We start from the raw sequence: 22,740 nt of genomic DNA, 5'->3' as shown, positions 1-22,740 counted from the left end.
GCACACGCCTCTGTCACGGTAATCAAACTAAGGACTGTGATGTATATGTGTCAGAAGTGGCTGCAGGCACAGGTTGTCTCCTCAGTTCTGAGTCAGAATGATTCTCCATCACGTCTTATACCAAATGCATACCATATATACAGCAGAATTGCTGATGTGGTTCAAATGTTTGAAGACCTTTTCAGAGGGATTGGTTCACATTGATGACACAGTCCAGCTAGTGGCACATTATATTAGAGACATACTTACATACAGGGACAAGTGAAGGAGAAATAAAGCCATGACATCACAGAACTAGCTGAAGGCCATATACCTTTGATTTGCCCCATTGTGCCTATCCTCAAACACATTACAAAGATCTGAAAATGTGGGCATGCATCACCCTAACTTGGCAATTCAATGTGAAAGATACATTGCTCATGGGATACAGGACATTACCCACTTCTAGAAGTAGTGATGAACATTTCTATTTGGAAGATCACTGAAATATCATGACATGATATTCATATAGATATGCCAGATTCTTCACGCTGAAGATCTGACACTCCACAAGGACACATTAGAGGGGATATCATCTCCTCACAAGGTAGACGCCATTGTTTAAAAAATGGCACCATGCTGGTCTCAGCACCTGTGCCTAAAAATGTTTGAGCTCTCGAAATCTTCCTAGGGTTAGCAAGTTACTTTGCTCGTTGTATTCTCAGATTTGCCAGAGTCAGTACTCCCCTGAAGGAGCTCATAAAAAGTATGCATTCTTCATCTGGACGTGAACTAGCATTCTACATTTGAGCTAATTTGTACCATTCTTCTATACTCCTGCAGAGAAAATTGCTTACTATGAACCTTCCTTAAAATTATTGGCATCAGTTCAGCAAGCATGGGAGCCACACTGGTGCAAAGATACTTAAACTGTGAAGTGCCATGCCAAATAATAGCATTTGCCAGACTCAGTTATAGCAGGTCAGAAGAGGCATATTGTCAAACTTAGAAAAAAGCCTACCTGTTTCCTAGTCATGTCAACATTTGCATCTCTTTCTTTATGGTAAAGCATAGGCAATTGCTACTGGTTACCAAGTTTTTTTTCAATCTTCAGAAATCTTAAAACAAATAAATAGAAAGATGGGGCCTTCGTCTGCAGGATTGCAACCTCAAAATTATTACAGAGCTGAGAAGGACAATATCCCTATCAATTTTATATCCAGGTTCCTGATACCTGAAAAGCATAGACAAGTAGGTAAAATCCTGCGCTCACAGCAAGATGATAATCCCCAGCATCGGCAAATGATCCAACACTACAAGCAGTCTCAGACCATATTGACAATTAGTGGCAGACAGAAACAGAATGTGCCCAAATCCAATAGAAACACAGGTATTTGACGGACCTTAAATCATTCAGGCACATCTAAGAATAGAGTTGGCTAAACACCATCGTGGACTCATTCTCAGAGTCTTTTGCCTCATCAGTTCTCATTCACTTCAAAATCAAGTAGTTGAACTAGTCCATGAAGTCATCAAGGGATAGTAGCAACAAACACTTGCTGTTACATAAAGTATGATCTCCCACTCCAGATGCCCTTGTGTAGAACAATGTAGATGACTAACATACTTGCCAGACACTGAGCAGTACATCACCTGAGCCACTGATGACATCCATATTGCCAACTCATGTCAATAAAGAGTAGCCCTTGAGGTATTCAGCCCTACTCTTCCAGAGTTTTGGAAGTGAAGGCAGTACCTAGCATGACTGCAAATGTGGTCATACCTGTGCTGAATAAATTGTTAAATGCCAGGCTTTCAATGGGGCAGACATCAAGGACTTTACATCTCTTCTCGGGATTGAACACAAAAAATAACCCCTCTCTTGTAAAAAGCAAATAGAGCAGCAAAGAAAGTTTTAGGGCCACACTTAACAAAGCTCCACAAGTAGCAAAATTACAAAAGCTGCCATAACTGAAACACTGAGTCGAACCTTGCATGACTAGAGAGACAAGCTTCACAGCACCATCAGTAAGTCATCTGCTAAACGATATTTTGGCTGAAGAAATACAAACCAAGGTACTTCATTATGTGGAACAATCTAAATACAATGTGTCTTGCCAATCTTAATCATATCATGCCAAAAATGAAGGGCAAAATCAAGAAGAATGCTGACAGTTGTGTATAGGCAAGATCCTTACATATACATCATAGTGACATGTTATTAATGCAATACCGTAGTAGTGACAAGGAAGACCCAAACTACAATCTACACCCATATTTCATCACTGCTTCAAAAGGGACAGTGGTTACGTTCATCACAACAAACTGCTCCTACTTTGAGGGTTTCAAGGTGACACTAGTGAAGTGAAGTCATTAGATGAACAACATGAATCTGACATGCTCACAGACCTTCAACCTGATGACCCCTAAGGACATTCCTGCCAGACTGGTGTTTGCATGAAAAGTATGTGTGAACACTGAATTGCTTGAGCACAATTCTCTTGCTACTACTTATTTCTCCTTTATTTTCATTCGTTTTCATCCCCTTAACTCTACCTCATGCTTCAGCCTCTTCACTGCCTGTTGTCCCATCTATAATCTCCTGCTGAGAGGTGGGACCAACGGAGGGACTCAGTACTGTAAAGGCACTAATTTTAGTGTTTGTGTAGGGTCTTGATTTCTGCCTGGACCTGCACATCACCTCTGGAGCACAAATTGGTACTTCTCCTATGCTCGGAAACGGGCACTCGGGGAGGTGGACTGAGAGGTGACACACAAGATGCGCATTCTGTAGTTGACTCAGCTGCATGGCTCAGTAGCTCCAGCCTACCACTAGAGAACAGACTTGTTTCATTCATTGCAGATCAACAATAAGATTTTGCAATTCCTGCTATGCCAGAAACAACACAAAAATAAAGACTATATACTGAATATATTTATACTCAATAACCTGACAGATACTACATTAGGCTTCAACAGATAAATATGATAACTGATTACAGAGATTAATGCCCATATTTATACTTTTTGATGCAAAACCGCGCAAATGCAGTTTTACGTCAAAAAGTATAGCACCAGCTTGCGTCAACCCAGAGCTCCAACCGGGCGCCACATTTATGGTATCCTGAAAGCGGCCACTAAGGTTAGGCTAGCGTCTGGTAAAATCACGTTAGCCAGGTGGGAGTGGCGGTACAGGGGGAGGGAGTTTTGCCTTAAAAGGGTGGTTAGAGTAAAAAAAAATGCAGTTAACCAGCCTAGCGTCTTTTCCTGAAGCAAAACCATCCATACCACATGACTCCCCATCACTCAAATGGCCAGCAAAGGGACCAGTGTCCACTGGGCATGGCAATTGCACCCAGTGCCATGTAGGGGGCCCCATTTCAGGGCCTCCAATGGCACTTAAACATTTTTTTTTAAGTACTTACCTATACTTACCCTACTTACCTAGGATGGGGTCCCCCATCCTCTGGTGTCCCTCTGGTGTGGGTGGGGGTGTTCCTGGGGTTTGGGTTGGGCATCTGTGGGGCCTTTCCATAGTATTTGACCATATAAATGGGTCCACAGGTCCCCAAATGCCTGCTTGGCCCAGGTGTTAAATAATGGAGCTAAGCAGGCTTAAGCACAGGCCCGCCTCCCACCTGTGCACCTTTTTTTGCCCAGAAGGATAAATACGGCGCTAGGGGCTTTGAGTAATTTTTTGGACGGGATGCCTACCTTGTATCTCATTGATGCAAGGTTGTTTCACGCATCCAAAAAATTACATTAACTCCAATATTTAGATGCTAGACGGGTCTAGAATCAAAATAAAAATATGGAGTTAAATTGGAGCTGAATTTGCTTAAAAATGGACACAAATTCAGCGGAAACAGAGTATAATTATGCCCCTTAATGACTTGAAAGATTTGACGATCTCCCACTGGAATCATATTAGCCAACATCAAGTTTCATGATATACTCCTTGTACAAAGGGGAAGTAAAATTAGGGGAGTTCAAGAATAGCAACTTCATCTTGACCACGTTCAGAAGAAGACTGTAGTTCATGAGCACAGAAAGAGGATCAGCACTCAAGGAACCAGTCTGCACTCCTATTACTCTGTTATGTAAAGATTATACAAACCATATACAGAAATATTATTTTCCCTGATTACTTCTTATGATCCTGTCAAGGATAAGCATATGTTTGGGGTTACAGAATGATACTGACGCAGAAAAAATGACAGTTTTTTCATGGTCATACCTGTGTATGTGCTGGCCTGATTCTCCACCCTCTACAACCTAATCATGTGTTTGTTTGTTAGGCCGTTGTAGTCACTGTTCACTTTACAAATATCGTTATTTACAAAAATGTTGCTCTTACTTTTGAAAATCCTGTAAAATGAAAACAGATTCTAAAAACTATGGGCCTCATTTACGAGGCCCTTCCACCACTGGAGCATCACTTTTAGGGACGCTCCAGAGATGCATTGCCCTGCTCTATATTTACAAGGCAGCTGTAAGCCACTTTTTGTGGCTTAATGCCGCCTTGTAAATATGGCCCTTTTACACACATCACTTTGCGCGATAGGGCATGCAATGGGTGTTGCTGTGGGCATTCCACCACAACACTGATTGTATTTTGACGCTGCCCCAGATTTACAAGGAAATCGTGAATCTGAGGCAATGCCAAAAACTAACACCACCCTATGGGTGGCATTAGCATGGTGCAATTAGAAGAAATACTTTTATTTCTCCTTGTTTTTGCTTTTTCTGTGTGTGCTGCATTCTGCGTCACACATAGAAAGAGAAAAGCACCACTAATGACTGTTTATATGCAGAAAGTGACACCTTACTGCACATAAACAATCATTAAATAATGACTATTTGCTACTTTTATGTGTGCTGCAGAATGCAGCACACATAGAAGTAACAAATCACCATTATTGATTGTTTATGTGCAGGAAGGGACATCTTCCTGAACATAAACAATTATTCCATGTCTACATTGGCGCTAGGCAGCTAATTTTAGCGTCAGTGTTGGGGAAAAAACAGGGGTGCGTTGTACTGTCGTAAATACGGTGCATCTCTGTGTTTCTGAAGTGATGCAGTGCAGTGCTGCAAAATCTGGCGCAGAGCCGCACCACTTTGTTGTGAATGAGGCCCTTTGTTTGGCCACTTCCAATTGTCTGGAAAGTAGCTGTCCAGATATTGAGCGATGCAATGCATTAATACCCCCTGCAACCAAATAATTAAATGTTTATGGTTTATTTAACATGTATATGTGAATGGTGCATAATTTGTGGATCATTTAAACTTGGCCTGGGTCATTTACATTACTTTTTGCTCACACAATTTCCAGGAAAATATTCCCTCTAAAGAATGCTGTGCTGGTGTTTTGTTATTCCAACAATGAATTTCTACAATTTTTGTCACAGTTTTTTTTGTTTTTTTGTTTGTAACTTCTACAGCTCTCAGAAAACCTTTTGAACAATGTGGGTAAACATTCACATGTTTGTAGGCCACCAATTCGTAGTACCCATAGCACAGCAAATGTTTCTACTTAAGCCTTATGTTTAAGGCGTTTGGGGCCACATGTACGAAATACAGGTTTTGCGACTCACAAAACCTTATGTACAACAGTGTCAATGACACTGTTTGCGATTCACAAGGTGTCTGCAAATGTCCTACCTCATGAATATTCATGAGGGAGGTCGCAATTTGCGACCCCATTGGCAATGGCCGCCCTCACAGGGATGGTGGCCTGCTGGAGAAAGCAGACGACCATGTCTGTGACTGATTTTAAATAAAGCTGTTTTTTTTTTTAAATGCAACCCATTTTCCTTAAAGGAAAACGAGATGCATTTCAAAAACAAAAAAATGAAAAGTTTTCTTTTCATTTTTTCAGTACAGGCAGTGGTCCATAAAACCACTGTCTGCTCTGAAAAAATGTTTTTGCTGCTATTCACAAAGGGGAAGGGGTCCCATGTGGACCCGTTCCCGTTTGCGAATGGGTTAGCACCAGTTTGAAACTGGTGCTAACTGAAATTGTTTTGTGACCGCATTCGCGGTCACAAAACAAACACACATGGGACTGTGACTCGCAATTAGGAAGGGGACACCCCTTCCTAATTGCAACTCGCAAATGCTTTTTGCGATTCGGTAAATATATTACCGAATTTGAAAAATGGGTCTGTACATTCCAAATTGCATTTTGCATGTAGCATATGGCCTGATTCGCCATTTGCGACATGCAAACTACTTTGTACATGAGGCCCTTGGTCTTCCTCTTCTAGAATCTATTAACTCCCTGGACCAATACTCGACGAGTATTCGCTACATTGTTGTCAATACAAGGGTCATGCACCGAATCATCTTAGCCTAAGAGGAATTAATCAAATTGTAAAGCTCTTCTGACAATATTTTGACTTTCTGGAGCCCTCAATTATATTAAATGTTTGTTTTCTTCCGTATACAACTTTCCCCATTCAAGAATTAAGAAGATATCTGTGATCCTACTAACCTTTAGTACAAGATGATCAGGCCCAATGAGAAGGATAATATATGAACGCTATCAGGTTAATCTGCAACCAAAATAAACACTGCTACAAAAGACACAAAACTGTTTGCTTCAATTTGTGGGCTCTGACCTCTTCAGTCATTTCTTGTGCCATTGTCCCACATAGTTACATCCACTCCTACGTAGCATCACTTTGCCATTTTGTATGTGGTCTGCAACCCTTTATACTTTCCCTATGCCTGGCACAACCAGTTGCAACACTATGGCACCATTTTAAACATACCTTGGTGAGTTGTGAAGCCCATCTCGTTAGAGAGAACTGGCGTAACAGTGCTTCCCGCGTCTGTTTAGTAAAAAGAGAAGCAAAATTAGTCTGACTGCAATGCAATGACTATTTATAGATAGTTGAACCAAAATTAACGTTAATTATCACCTTCCCATCCATAAGTGAGCCGAACACCAGAATGAAGAATCCCTAAAATGTAGAATAAAGAGACATTAAAGAGTGTTTTTTTTTCTGCAAAGGCATCCAAACAGATTTATATTTTAGTACAACTAGCGAAAGTGTGCCAGTCAAGTGAAGATAGATTGGGTCCCATTTGCAAAGGTAAACTTAGACCAAAAGTATAAGTGTAGACCTGAAGTCTAACCTTACTGGTAGTAAAGTTAGACTTTTGGTATAAGTTTAGACTTTTGGTTTTTTAGACTTTTGGTCAAAGTTTACCTTTGTGACTCAGGCCCAATGTTTGAAATCAAAATGTAATTGTAAGAAGTACCAAATTACTAGTGAATGTTTTGTAGCACAGTGAAAGAGACTTATGCAACCTTTAACAACAAAAGATAGTTATGAATACCACTAGCATTAAAATGAATTACCACTGGTAGTAAACAATTCTAACCATTAAATAATTTATTGTTCTTTACCATCTGCAGACTCCGCTATGGGGTACATAGCAGAAAATTAATTACAATTAATAATCAAAATATGATACCAGCTTTGATGATCTAAAATCGGGACCAAAGACAATCAGCTGAAGTTTAGACTAGGTGCAATCACAAAATACTCAGGAAATGGTAGCAGAGTGGTTGCTCTTTGGAAGAGGGTCACTGTCACAGCCTCATTTCTGATCCATCCTAAAGATAACCAATAGACAATTTTAGCTGTTTGACCGACCTCATGTTATGTACTCTGAAAAAAAGATATCATAAAAACAAGTATATGGAGAGAGAGAGCACTTTCAGTCTACTCCCTTCATATGTTTTTATGGTTAGCCACTGTTTGGATGGGTTTTGCATCAAGGCCATAGCATTCCGAGAATTATTACATTATCACATTATTGTCCATGGTAGGTCTGTGAAATGGATCTACTATGCAATATTCTGCTGTGTGTGTTTTAAAATTACAGACATCTTGAGGGGTGTGACCAAAAGGGTGGCAGCCATGGACATATCTGTATCAGTTCCGGCCTGGCCCTGCACATTATCCTGCATAATCCTGTGGGACCTGACCTGGGAATACCCACAACTATGTGGGTGAATCTCTCATAGGGCTCTAGGCAGCCCTCATTTCCAGATGAGGAATGAGCCAGGACAGTGACTGGGCCATCGGGCAGGCAGTGATTGCATGTTAGACCTAACAGCCTTAGGGTGGTCACCCTAACTTTTTGCCTGCCTCCCTCCACTTTTTGGACACCGTTTTTGCTGGTTTTAGGACTCTGCGCACTTTACCACTGCTAACCAGTGCTAAAAAGCATATGCAAAACATGTTGATATTGGTTTATACACTATTGGCTTATTTAATCTATTTGTAAGACCCCAGTAAAGTGCACTACATGTGCCCAGGGCCTGTAGATTAAACGCTGCTAGTGAGCCTGCAGCACTGATTGTGCCACCCACATAAGTAGCCTCTTAATCATGCCTGAGGCCTGCCATTGCAAGGCCTGTGTGTGCAGCTTCACTGCCACTTCGACTTGGCATTTAAAAGTACTTGCCAAACCTTAAACTCCCTTTTTCTACATGTGAGTCACCCCTAAGGTAGACCCTAGGTAACCCTTAGGCCAGGGTGCTATATAGATAAAAAGTAGGACATGTACCTGTGCAGTTTATATGTCCTGGTAGTGAAAAACTCCTAAATCTGTTTTTACACTGCTGTGAGGCCTGGTATTTCACCCAACAAGGGACCTAGAGGTGAGGTGAGGGCATGTGCACCTGTTTACGGATCTGACCTGTTTCTGTTTATGCAGTGGGAAGTGGAGTGGCCTCGATCGTGGTGCCAGGAATTGGGTCCTGCTGTCTAATGCTGTTGTGAGGCAGGTACAGGACTGGTGCTGGCGGACTCCTGCATGGAACATGCTGGCAGACTCCTTCATGGACCTGCACTACACATGGAGTGCACCTGTGAAAACTTTGTGACCTGTCTGGCTCCTCAGTGGCACTCCTCACCAATAGACCATTGCCCCCTGCTGCATCAATACCTGCATTGACTCCTGAGGCTGGTGAGAACCCCATAGCGCTCCCCTGTCAGCTACACAAGGAGGTCTGGCAACTGACACCTACTGCTCAGGGGGTGTGTTGTGACCGTAGCATTGTAACACACCGTGGGGAGCCCGAGGGCACTGACAGATTACTTGGCCCTCCCCAGGAGTGATCACTGAGGGGTGACGGCTGCTGTGGCCATGATAGTAAAATCTAAATCCTCAAAGACCCTGGCCTTGGGTACTGGGGAGGCCTCGGTCACTGTCGCTCCTCATGAAGGTGGTGCTGGTACTCTGGATCATCTTGAGCTCACTCTGTATGGTCACTCTGCCCAATCTGGGAAAATACTGCATGCTATCCTAGACATAAAATCCACACTGGAATCCAAGATCAATGGCGCCTCCTAAGAAAAGGCTCATTGCGAACCATAGAAAGTTGGAGGATTCGGAGCGAAGCTGGCGACTGTGTGAGCTGCCAAACGCAAGCTCCTCGCCCTCCCAAGAGGGCCCGCTGAGCAACGTGGATTAAGAGAGACTTTTGGGCACCTGGCTATGTTTCAAGGGTGTGACTGTGGCTATAAAATCTGGGGTTAGTTTGTACAGCTTCAGGGAACAAGCAGACACCTTTTCAAGTGGATTTCAGCCGTCGCCAGTCAGCAAACTCAGCGAACGCTGGCAAGGTTGGGTGGCAGCAGATGCAAGTCCACGGATAACTGGCACAGAACCAGGTGGATGCAGTATTCCAGGATACTGGCCCCCAAACGCCCTAGGGTTCTGAAAAGCCACGCCGGAGGAATACTGGACACCGGTGATAGCATGATATGGGGAAGCTCCTGCAGTAAGGACAAAGGGAGATTGAAGGGGACACTGCCACACGATGGAGCACCAAAGGCAGCTAAAGCTTAGGTAGGCAGGACATTGTGCAGGGTATGCAGCCCGGCTGGAGAGAGCCTTACTACTACTGACTTCTTAAAGGCTACACTGAAAGACGAAGGACACCTTGAGGCAGAGACTTTGCATGCAGACAAACTAGGGGGGGGGGCATGAGGAGATACATGCTCCAAAAGTAGTCACCTGGAGGAACCCATACCCCGAGAGTAGGATGGCACAACAGTGAAATCCACACTAGTGTCTTTCTCAAGGAGGGGATCTGTGGCAGCACAGTCAAGAAAGAAGCAGGCTGCAGTCTCTATATAGCCCACAGTGAAGGTTTTAGTCTCTCCGCCTCCCTGAGCTCTGGGGACAAGGAAGACCAGGTAATGGTAGCCGTAATGTTCTTATCATGCATATGACGGCAATAGAGGCCAATGATTTAAAGGGAGAAAAGTTGGACTCTATAGTTGGTGGTAGTAAAACCTTTGCCAATGTGACTAAATCCCCCAATGAAACACTATATGCAGATGGAAATGTATCTGCTCTGCGTCAGACTGCAAATAATTCACAACTGCCTCTGTCATCCATGGAGAAGTCCACTCCAGCATGTAGCAAAGGTTTGAAAGGTGGGGGAAAAACTGAGGCTCAGGGAGGCTCAAAGGCTCTGAGTATACACCTTGTAGGCATCAAGCAAGAGGAAGAGGCTCCACCAGGACTGGAGTCACGACACACCAGATGGCCTAAAATAGACAAGGGAACTACAGGAAGGGTGAAGCAATATTTATAATGGAGGTGTGGACACAGAGACCTGAGTGTTTATTCTCATTATCAGAGGGGTTGGAGGATCCAAGTAACAAATCAGATATATCAGATGAGGGCTCTCTCAGCTGTTCATCTAATGAGGTAAGCGAAGCTGCTGAGGAAGAAGCGGAAGGGAAAAAAGCATAGTCAACTGCCCGGAAGCAGCCTGGTCCTAGCAAGGGAAGTAGACAGTCAGGTACTGGGGGTCTGAAATGGGGCTATGCCACCACTCAACATGCCTTTGAAGAGGTTGCCAGTACTGAAACTAATACTGCGCTGCCACTGTGAGGAGCGAGCAAACCATCGACCCTTCAAGCAATTTATCATGGCATTATGTCACACCAGGGAGTGACTCCCTCATTTAGCAGAAAAACACTCCCTTCAACCAGAAAGCTCCAGGGGGCTGTACGGAGAATCTCAAACAGCTGCTCAGAGATTGCAGAAAGGATATCAGCAGTGGAGAGCCAGGCAGCAGCTTTGGAACTGAGCTCACAATATAGTAGGTATTTTTATTCTCTATGTTGCACAGATGATGTCTGCTTGGGCGGAAGGGGGCACACAAACCATCTCACAAGACTACTCCTTGTCTAATGGCTTCACATGTGAGTAAAGGGGAGGAGCGGGGCAGAAAGGAATTGGAGGGGTTCAAAGGGGGTTGTTGGGACCACCTTAAAAGGGGAGGCAAGAAAGGATCAGAGGTGGAGGTGGGTTGCAAGCAGGAAGGGCAATGTAGAGAATGCAAGTGTAAATTTCAGGAAGAATAAGCAGTGATATTTAACTTTTGCCCAAGCAATGGACAATGGAGCAGATGTAGAACTTGAGAATTATAAGGCAATGTTGGTACAAACGTGTAGGCAAGAAATTTATTTTAAAATTGAATGCCATGGACAAGAAAGCTGCATACACATACTGCCAATGTATGTGGGTTGAACAACCAGCTGAAAGTGTTAAGGTGTGAGGGGCTTAGAACCATGGGGGTAAGTATAGTCATTTTTACAAGAGACGCATATAAAGGAGGTGAGAAGGGAAATTCTTAAAACCCTGGGATATGTCTTTTTGGCATACACTACACTAGGGACTACAATGAGGGGGATGACAATTTTACATTATAAAATTTATGTGAGGTGAAATAAATTATCAAATAAATTGGAGAGGTGGGCAGTGGTGGAATGTCGGATGGCTGGAATAGGCTATACAATTTGTTCTATCTCTGGTTCTTATTTAGATGACCAAACAGTTTTTGAATACTGGGATACTGAGCTTGCCTTGTGGCCTACATTACTAACAATATGTGGGAATCTGAATACACATTTGGATTGCAACCAGGGATCATCAACACTTGGGAGGTATGAGGGCAAGAAATCTAGGGTATATAGTGCAATGCAGCAGCTCATGAGGAATCATGGCCTTATGGATGGATGGAATAAGCTGAAGGCACCAGAGGCAGGCTATACATATTTCTCATAATAAGTTTGCTCGACTTGATTGTCTTGGCCTCTGCTGGGCTACTTAGAAAGGCTTTCATTGAGAGACATCCTATGATATTTTCAGACCCCAACCCCCTGATAAAAGGCTTTTGAAAGGGCGTTCCTGTTTAATTTGGAGTACATTACACATATCAAACAGTGGATAAGAGACTTCACGAAAAACAATAGAAGGAATACACTGGTAGACATTGTCTGGTCTCACAGAAAGTTGGAATCAGGGGAGAGACACTTAGCTTCAGTTTACACATGCAAAGGGCACAGGCTTGGATGTCAAGGAACTGTTTAAGGAACTAGGTGAATTGGAAGCCCAGCTTTCCCCAGAAATAGGGGAAGGACAGGCATCACAAGGAGTCCTCCAAAAGATCTTGGTGGTTAAAGTAAGCATTATTAATCTGTACACACAGAAGATGACACAAAAATATCAGGGTCAAAAGACAGAGAACTACAAATACAGTGAGTGTGGGCAGGCTCCTTCTGCTGTGTACACGGCAGAATGAGGTATAAATCCAAACTGTCCGCAACCTGCTTCGGACTTGTAAGAAGGTTGAAGAAAGTCATCCAATGACTACCCCTAATATCAAGGTGATTGGTCATACAAGGATTAATCAACTCCTGGCTGAATTATGGCAATTCCCTCTTCTTGGGAAGTCCTAAATAGGTGGTTTGATGTCTGCAGGTTGTTCAGAATGCTGTGGTGCACACTCTTCTCAAACACCCTAAACACCAATCTGCAGCTCTGGCTTTGCCTGCAGTGCACTGGCTTCCAATATATAAGAATTTATTTTAAAGTTCTGTGCATGGCCCATTGAGCAATGCATGGAAAAGGTCCCCCTCTTATTCAGCAACTCTTAAACCCTTACTTTCCAAAGAGATCATTGCGATCCAAGAACTCTAAGCTGCTGACTATTCCTAAGTTAAAAAAACAAGGTGTGGAAGTCGATTCTTTTCATATTTGACTGCTAAATTGTGTAATGATCTCATGGTCAATCTCAGATTAGATATATCTGAAATTTCCTTTAGGACATTTTTAAAGCCAAATCTCTATTAGCTGCTCCCCCTTCTACTTTGTTTTGTAACCAGCAGGATGCCTGTCTCGAGCGCTGGGAGGCTCTTAGGAGTAGTCATGTGCTATAGGAACACACTGGAATAGAATAGAATATAATAGAATAAAAAAGAATAGAATAGAATAGAGCAATAAGTGCGATAACAGATAAGACAGAACAGGCGGTCAGCACCCCAGAAACAACTGTAAATATTTTCAAGGAGAACTATGAAACACTGCATCAGGCCAAGGAGTCCCCCCCATGGAAGACATTAAACAATACCCTGAACTAAGCAGTGAAGTGGGAATTGAGGCAGAGGGACAGCCAGGTTTGGATGCCCCAAACCTCTGGACAAAATCAAGTTACCAGTTTTCCTTGCTGGCTAAGGTAAATACTGCAGGGCCAGATAAAATACCACTGAAATGTTATCAGCTCTTCTGTCCCATATTGGAGGGGGATCTGGTCAATACCTTCCTTGAAGCCCAGCGATGTCTTTAAGCTCCTCCCTCAAGGACTATTGTCTATAAAAAGAAGGGGAAATCACCTCTGAACCCAGACGCTTACAGACCATTTTGCTGATCAACAATATTGTGAACATATTATCGAAGATACTTGTGATGCATCTAGTTAAGGTTATAGTTAAACTGGTTTCTTCTGTCAATGACAATCAGGTACTATATCATCTGCCAACAGCAAGGTTGTAAGGTTGTAAATAATGGGGAGGGAATGAACCTAAATTGAGATTCCGAGGTGTCTATATTCACCCCTCTTTTTTGCCCTGATAAGAAGGCTGGAGGAGAAAGCCACAATCAGTGCAGTGGAAGTAAATCAGAGTAAAACCAAGATATTGGCATATGCAGATGATATCACAACAGTAACATCACATCAGAGAAGTAGAGAATGACACTGAAAAGTTTACAAAAATCACAGGCTATTACTTAATTGAGAGCAAGACTCAAATATTAGTCAATAGGAAAATCCAGACAGAAGATGGGCGTAACGTTAAGAGTGTCAAATACTTGGGTGTCAATCTGATGGCTAGAGTGGAAAAGATTGTGGGCCTGAATCTCTCCCTCGGTTAACTAAGACCAAGGAGGATTTGCTAAAGATTATTAATCTACACTTAATAAGCCAGCGTAACATAACTAAAATGTTGCTATTGCCTGAGGAAGGCTGCAGCTGAGAACAATTCCAAGAAATTCCAGGAATTGATAGCTAGAGCTGGGGAGGGGACGGTGAATGCTGTAGAAACTTGTATAGGTCCATCTGTTTGGGTTCACCATTTTAGTACTTTATATAGTACTGCTAAGGCTGGCTCCTTGGATTCCATGCAGGTGTGAGCTGTCCTGCCTACCTGTCCTAATGCACTAGAAATACTAATTCCAGATGCAATCAGAGCACTGGGTGCTATCAAGAAGCATAAGGTTCCTGGCTCTGATTTGGTGCCCATGGACCTTTATTGCGTGGCACCCTAATACTGGGCTAGTCTCCTCATGAAGATGTTCAATGCAGCCCTTGGGGGAAATGCTGTGCCTCAGTCCCGACGTTCTGCCATTATTGTCTTGATTTACAAGAAGGCTGATCGAGGCTGCCCTGCTGACTATTGGGTGATCTGCCTCCTCGATAGAGCCGGAGAGGTTCTAGGGAAAGTCTTGCTTAACCACCTGCAGAGGTGGGTGGATGCCCAGGATATTATAACAGAAGTACAAGCTGGCTTTTGGTCCCCAGTAGGAATTATTGCCCAGGTTATTCGCCTCTATATGATTTCATTTAAATTCTCAGTAATCAGGAGCTCTTTACTGTATTTGGCCTTTATAGACCTAAGAGCGGTCTTCGATTCAGTGGATAGCGGCAAATTATGAAGGTCATTGGCGGGCTTAGGAGTTGATGCTTCCCTAGTTAAAGCTATAGCGGCACTGCACTTAGGCAATACGGCCGAATGAGATACAGGATGGGTGGGGAGTGTACAGATCCCTTCTAGGTTCAAAAGGGCATCCAGCAAGGCTGTGTTCTGGAGCCACTACTTTTTAGCCTCTTCCTAAATGATGTCATTCATTGCTTCCTAGAAGAACAACTATATGTTCCTGTCATATCCGGTAGGAGGGTCCTTAGGAGGGTGCTTGAGGCACACACAGAAAATACAGCCCACAGGCTTCTTGGTGGGTTTGCAAAGTACTGCGAGGAAAAACCTCTGACCATCAACTGTAGTAAGACCATGAGTATGACCTTGCGGCCATCTCCTAGTCTTAGGTGAAAACAAGTGATCAATGATGTACCAATTGATGCCATCAATCACTTTGGTTGTCTGGGCTTGTGTTTTTAGACACTTTAAATTGGGACAGTCGTGTACGGAAGGTGGCAATAGTCCTAGAGCAAACAGCGGGGACAATAGTGATGTTTAAGCATAAGGCTGTTGCCAGAAGTATCAGTACCATCTTTAAAATGTACATCCAAAAATCAGTGGGTGTACCGCTCTATGTACCAGAGCTTTGGGGATATGCGAACACTAGTGGGCTGCAAGTAGCTGAGAATAATTTCCTGAGATCCTTATTGGGGTTAGGGCCGGGAACCCCCTTGAAGGCTCCCTTTGCAGAGGTTGCCTGATGCCAATATCAGAACAAGCAGCCTGAAGGCCAGTATAATACTGGGCAAGATTAGTATGTAACTCTAAGGAAGTAGTGTATTTGGAAACTCTTGAAGAGGTCACTTTGAGTAGTGGACTTGGGGGGCATTTGTGGGGGGATCATGTAAAAAGATATAGGAAATCTCAATCTAGAGGCTCTGTGGACGGAAAACGGCAGAGTCAGACAGGACACCGTGGGTCAGGTCAAGGACGGGTACCAAAAAATTCAATAAGATGAGGGTATATCAGGAACTTAAGGCCAGATGTACGATCCAGAGTTTTGCGACTCGCAATTTGCGACTCATTGCGAGCCGCAAAGCCAATGCACAACAGTGTACTTTACACTGCTTGCTATTCCCAATGGGGTCGCAAATGACCTATCTCAGTAATATTCATGAGGTAGGTCACAATTTGCGACCCTATTGGGAACGGCGGCATTTAGAGGGATGGAGGCCTGCTGGAGACAGCAGACCACCATGTCTGTGACTGCTTTTAAATGAAGCATTTAAAAAAAAAAATACAGCTGTTTTCCTTAAAGGAAGGAGCTTGGCACGAGCAGTCAGGCCTAACTCGGAGGCAACGTATAAAGCGTTTGCACAACACACAAAATACACGTGACGCACTATTTCCACTACAGAGGAAACACAACACCAAGTTATATGAAAATATACTGTATTGTACACAACACAATTATTAGAACAAACAACACATATCAGTAATATCCTGCTACCTCAGCAGTTGTCAGAATGTTACACATTAGTTACTTTGCAAAACTAGCAGTACTCACATATAACACACAGGTTACTTAGTATTTTGCAACGTAAGCAGTAGTCAGGAAACATGTTATTACACCAAAACACTTGTCATAGACATATCATAAACGCTCATACTAGGAACATTATAAAATGTATGGCAAGTCAGGAAAATATATTAGCATGTTATACCCATACTAGGAACATTAGCATACATTTATGAAATAACATAAAACAGGTAGGCAAGATATAAACCAATGACGTCTCTAAAAAGAAATTTTTACGAGGGGGGGGCAAAAGTCAACACAACAATTTAGGAAGGAGTGGGGTACCACGCAAGACCTCCACTTCAATATCAGGCCCCTCCTGGGGCCTGCGATCCCTGGGGGCCTCCCGGCCTCAACTGGCCTTCATGAGGGGGGCCGACATTCAGGAAAACAATTAGGCCAGGACGGGGGCATCACGCATCCCCTCTGATTTGTAACGGGCCCCTCCTGGGGCCCGCAATCGCTAAGGGTCCCACCCAGGCCTCCACTGGCCCTTCCTCATGGGGGGCACAACACAATGGCACAAGCCGACAAGGGGCCCCATAATGAGGCCGGTGGCCCGGGGGGCCTCCGTCGAGATTTCCGCCCCACCTGAGGTCTTTAGAAACAGATGGGGCCTCCATTGGGGCAGCGGGAACCTATGTGAGGCCTCCGTCCCCCCCCTGCCCATTCTCAGGACTCCAACGAGGGACTCTGGTGGGGTGGGGAGCCCCCAATGAGGATTCCTTCCCCACCCGTCTCCCTCGGCACACACAGGCTCCAGAAACGAGCAGGCACCAAAGGCACTTACAGGTAAATTAAATATGCTGATTAGGTATAAGCCGGTCATACTAACTTTAGATGGGAGAGCACCTGCACTTTAGCACTGATAAGCAGTGAGAAAGTGCTCAAAGTCCTAGAGCCAACAGCGAGAGATCAAGCAAAATAGGAGGAATTAGGCAAAAAGTCAGGGGATGAATCTGCCACAAGGGCCAGGTCCAACAGAGCTGATATACAATATCTTCATATTGCAATACAAAAGGGCTATGGGGGGGGGGGGGTAAACGTTCTGATGCTTTTCAAGGCAAGAGGAGGCTGGGTGGTGCTGAATTTCCAATTTTACTTTTGGGCAGCACAGCTACAACATATGGGGAGTTTAACCACTGGCAGAGAAACTAAAAAGAGAGGGCGTGAAAAATTGCCTTGTAGTTATGAATGACGTTGGGAAAAGAAGTGAAAGGATCATTGTTAAGGACTGTAGAGCCAAGCTACTTTAAAAAATAAAAGTCAAATTTAAGGTTGTAACCTCAGCGGATGAGATCTGGATACATCTTAGGTCTAAACTGAGAATAGGCCATTATAATTACTATACTCCATTCTGGCACTCAACTATACTCCATTCTGACACTGCGTTGACTGTGAAAAAGCTGGAGTGGAAAGGATGGAGGAATTTATTTATCTTAGATCAAATACATTCATTTAAGAATCTGCAACTAAAAATTGGGCAAATGGGCAGACCCCTCATCACACCTCATCAACTGGGCCAGGTGGATTAAACCCAGATCATTGTGACTGGGGTGAATGTTTGCATTCTTCAGCATTCTATCCATCATCTGTTCTTTTTGCTGGAAAGATATGCACAGATGTGGGTCCCATGCTCACTGTGCCACTGGATTCAACTTGCCTGATGAGAGGCGATACCTCAAAACCGGTCTCAGGATGCTTGCTTCTGGTCCCGAGAGGACCTGTCTTGGCAGTTTGGGCTGGACCGCTCCCATGGAGACCCATATCTTTATGACTTGGGGTGAATGTTTGCATTCCGTCCATCATGTGTTCTTTTTGCGAATTCTTCTCTGTGGCTTGGGTGCGCCAACTGCCAGGGAGGCTGCCTCTGCCTGGAATCCACCTGCTGCCTGTAATCACCAGACTCCTTAACTGTAGGGATCGAGATCTGATAATGCAGCTGTTTCGGACAAAGGGTCCTGGGTGCTTTGAGGGCAGTACCATTATGGCATTCCCAAACTTCACAGTTGAGTTTAAGCTTCTTTTCACTTTTTACACTGCAGTCAAACAACGCCTCAGGGAGCTTGGCCTGAAGTATGCTCTGCTCTACCATGTGAAGCTCAAGGTGGCGGATGATGAGTCCTCTTACTTTTCAACCAGCGGATGCGTGGATCTGGCTTCATGATAAAGTTAAAGTGGGACTACAATCGGACGACCGTGGTGCTGATGATTGTCTGTGGCGTTGAAGGCACGGGGGACACAGGAGGCTAGGGAACATGCACAGGCAACTGAGGAGGTGAACATGGACAGAATTCCATGACTGCAGATGCTGCCCTTATCTTTGTGGAGAGGGACCGCTCAGGCAGGCTCCTATTGTGGCTCGTTAAGAAGGACCAGACTCACCCACTCAGAGGCGCTATTAAGCTGGATGATGGAAGGGTGGTCAATATGTAGGCAGCCATAAATGCCACATTTACCAAGAACTTTTGCTTCCTATATGCGGCTGTGGACAAGGCCCCTCCTGCTACTTGGACCTGGGATTTATGCAAGGGCTCCCACTACCCCGATTGACTCCACTCCAACAAGCAGACCTGGATGAACCCCTCCAACTTGAGGAGATACGCATGGCAATTGTGCAAACTGCCTGGAATAAAACGCTGGGGACAGATGTTTTCCTGATTGAATACCTCACCAAAATAAGTGCACACCTTTACAGAAGCTACTGGAGGTGTTTAATGAGGCCAGATAGAGGGACCAAGTTCAAGACTCACTTTGGGAGGTACTGGTAGAGGCTGTACCCAAACCGGGCTGTGATCCCCTCGACGTCCACTCCTACTGTTCGCTTTACCTATTAATCTTAGATTATAAAATATTAGGGAAGGTCCCGGCCAACATGCTGTTGCCTACTGTTGGCACCATCATGCATGAAAATCAATTTAGGTTTATTCCCGAGCACAATACCTTCCTCAACATATGACAGTTGCTCCTGCTAATTAGAGCCACCACAGGTGGAGCTTGGGAACATGTAGCATTGTAGCTTCATATAAAGAAGAAGTTCGACACCCTGGGGTGGGATTTCCTATTTGCGACACTGGAGGCCATGGGCGTCTACCTCAGCTGGATCCATGCCTTGGAAAACAACCCAACAGTGAGAGTCAAGATGAGTCAACTGATCTTGGATAGTTTTGACATTTGGAGAGGCACCCAGCAGGATTGTCCCCTTTCTCCAGTGATATTTCTGCTGGCCATGAAGCCCCTGGCCTGTAACCTGAGCCAAGGTGTACAGCAGTCAGTCTATTGATAACGAATATCACATTGTCTCACTATGGAATGACTATGCCCTTGTTTATCTGCAGAAGGTTTCACCCTCACTCCCAGCCCATATAGAGATCCTGGAGGAATTTGGCAGCATGTTGGGCTTAAAGGTGAACTGGGCTAAGTCATGCCTATTCCCCTCTCTCTGAACCTGATAGGGGGGCCCTGCCAAGTTTCTGCTTTGAGTGGCGCCACAACACCTTTAAAATCCTGGGTGTCCAGATATAACACTCAGACAGAGATTTATTTGGAGGCTAATAAGAACAAAGCCTTGAGTTTGATCCATAATTCCCATCCATTTCAGTTGTCTTTGCCACTATTGCCACTGGGTTTAGTAGCAATGTTCAAGATGCTTATCCTAACATGGCTTCTTTCTTTGCTGCACTACCACTTTGGCTCCCTAGGTGTTTATTTCAGGACCTTCGTGGTCTCCTGCTGGAGATGAGCTGGGCTTCGATCAGAAGGTGGGTGGCGCTTCATATGACCCATCATCTGCTGCTAGATGGCAGTCTTGGTGTCCCTAATTATGAATAGTACTATGCAGTTGTGCAACTGCAGTGGCATTTGTGCTGGCTGGGCACAGTCAGATGCCCTGAGAGGACAATTTTCTGAAGGTCTCTGGGGGGATGTGCATGTCTCTGCATGGTTGGCAGAACCTAGGACCCACCTGACATGTGAGACACATCAAATGGGGGTGGCCCAGTGGTGTTGGCACACTTACATACATGGCAAGGGCTTCATTCTCCAGACTCAACACTGATCCCTATGTAGCATATGCCAGCGTTCACAGAGGTGGTCCATAACTATGACTTGAAGCTTTAGAGATGGGCCGGGATTGACCAACTGTGTGATGTATTCCAGGAGAGGGTACTCATGCCCTTTCAGGAGATTGTGGACACATATGGGGTTGCAGTGAGTAATTTTCTGACATAACATGCTGTACAGCATGCTTTTAATGTCTGCGAAATAGGAAGAGTAAGCCCGCCCCAAACATTGATACCCCATTCCATCCTGTCCCACAATAGCATACGGAAAATTAATACAACCACTTACATCCCATTGTGCTCGTTCTAAAGCCCACCAGGTGAAAGGGCTAAAGCCAGAAGGGTGGCTAATCTCCCAACACTGATCACAGATAAGCTCTGGTTCAGGTCTCTCCAGCATGTCAAATAGGTTTTGTGCAACCCACGTTTCTGGTACATGCAATTTAATTACTTGCATCAAGCCTAACTCACCCCACAGTAAGTTAGAGATATGTGTCCTGCGGTGTCCCCACATGTCCTAGATATAGGACACCTGAAGTAGGTTATTATCATATGGTCTGGGAGTGCCTGGTGATACAGAGGGCCTGGGTTGAGGTCACAAGCATAACTGTCGCAGTAGTGGAGCACTTGCCCCTGCCCTCACTGGTTGGGCTTTATCCCAACGCTAATGGGGATAAATTATTTACACAGGTTTAATGACTTCACTTTTGTTTTCTTTAAACAGCAGATAGTGACGTCCTGGAAAGTGCATGCAACCCCGGACATACACTGCTGGATTTCTGCACTGCTGTACTGGGCAAAGGCTGAGTTGGATGTCCTCGCATTGGCGTACATGCATGGGAGGGACTGCTGGAGATTGGAGCTGGGTCATTTACATTAGTAACCTGGACCGGAATGACACAGGTCCACCTTGAGAGCTACATGCATTCCTTAATTATTTTCCTACAATGCACATACAAGGCTGTCATGGGGTCCAGGAGACTTACACTGTGCCACTAAGCAGGCCTCACATCTATTTTTAGTCTTACAGGTAATTTGCTGGGCTCCCCTGCTACTATACTAGTAAATATCAGAGAAAATATTGTATATCTTAAAGTATGTGATAACACAGAGCACTCCTAATATTGAGTGCATTGACTAATGCACAGTTGAATACCTGGGCCTGAGATTGGCATCTATTTCGTTATAAATGTAAATATATTCCACTTGTCTTGTTTGGCGACAGAATAATTGTATATTCAAAACATGACCCATATTTATACTTCTTTAGTGCCGCATTTGCGTAATTTTTTTACACAAAAGCAGCGCAAACTTCAAAAATACAATTGTATTTTGTAAGTTGGCGCCAGTTTTGCTCCAAAAAACGATGCAAATGAGGTGTTAAAAAAGTGTAATATGGACCTAAATGCAAGCATCTACTGAAAACTAAATTCTGATCTTTGTTGAGATAATGAATAATTTAACAAACATATTGTTGGTAATAACGCATAATGGTTTTATGTTCAAAATATGAAAAATAAAAATTACAAACTTCCACTATGGCGAAAGAATGTCACCCCCTCATCAGCAGCTTCTGTGCAGCAGCTGCAAAACATTTACAAGAAAATGATAAAAAGCTGTTTATTATTGTTTTCTTGTAAAAGGGGTATGGATGGCCATGGGCTGTGACAAGCACGGAGGGGGAGTGCACAGCACTCCTCTCAGTGCGCATGTATGTTTGACCAGCAGTCTTGGGCCTGCCAAACACACATGCACACTGGGCTCTGTCCAACCCAGCAACGCAGGCACTGCATTGTTGGGTTAGAGACAGCAGGTGGAGACTTCCACTCTGCCTCGGAGAGCCCTGACTGGGTGCTCCTTCCAATCATAATGCTGGTTTCATGCTGCCAGCAGGATTTGACACAGGGCAGACTGGGAGCCTGTGTTCACTGCAGTTGAGGACCAAGGATCGTTGTGACATTGCACGAAAAGAAAGGTACTTTTTTAGTTTTTTTAACTATATTTTGTTCCTCCCACCACACACTGCGCCACCCCGCTCCTTTTTCCTCCCACAAGCCGCCACTGGCAAGCTAGTGTTTTGGATGGGGACAAATGATAATTGAAAGAG

General features: G+C 44.2%; 1 protein-coding gene across 3 annotated transcripts in view; it reads right to left on the bottom strand.

Annotated features, from left to right (window-relative positions):
* LOC138296692 (adhesion G protein-coupled receptor F5-like) overlaps positions 1-22,740 on the bottom strand; it is a 1,076,691-nt gene that overhangs the window by 30,951 nt on the left and 1,023,000 nt on the right. For all 3 annotated transcript variants that reach the window (XM_069236057.1, XM_069236058.1, XM_069236059.1), the window contains 2 exons: positions 6,906-6,947; positions 6,756-6,815 (listed from right to left, as the gene is read on the bottom strand). In XM_069236057.1, coding sequence (XP_069092158.1) covers positions 6,756-6,815; positions 6,906-6,947 — 102 coding nt within the window. The remainder of the gene's footprint in view (positions 1-6,755; positions 6,816-6,905; positions 6,948-22,740) is intronic.

Source organism: Pleurodeles waltl, chromosome 5 (assembly GCF_031143425.1).
Source record: "Pleurodeles waltl isolate 20211129_DDA chromosome 5, aPleWal1.hap1.20221129, whole genome shotgun sequence".
Classification (NCBI taxonomy): Eukaryota; Metazoa; Chordata; class Amphibia; order Caudata; family Salamandridae; genus Pleurodeles; species Pleurodeles waltl.
Note: the sequence above shows the minus strand (reverse complement) of the source record. Positions and strands in the feature narration are given on the sequence as shown.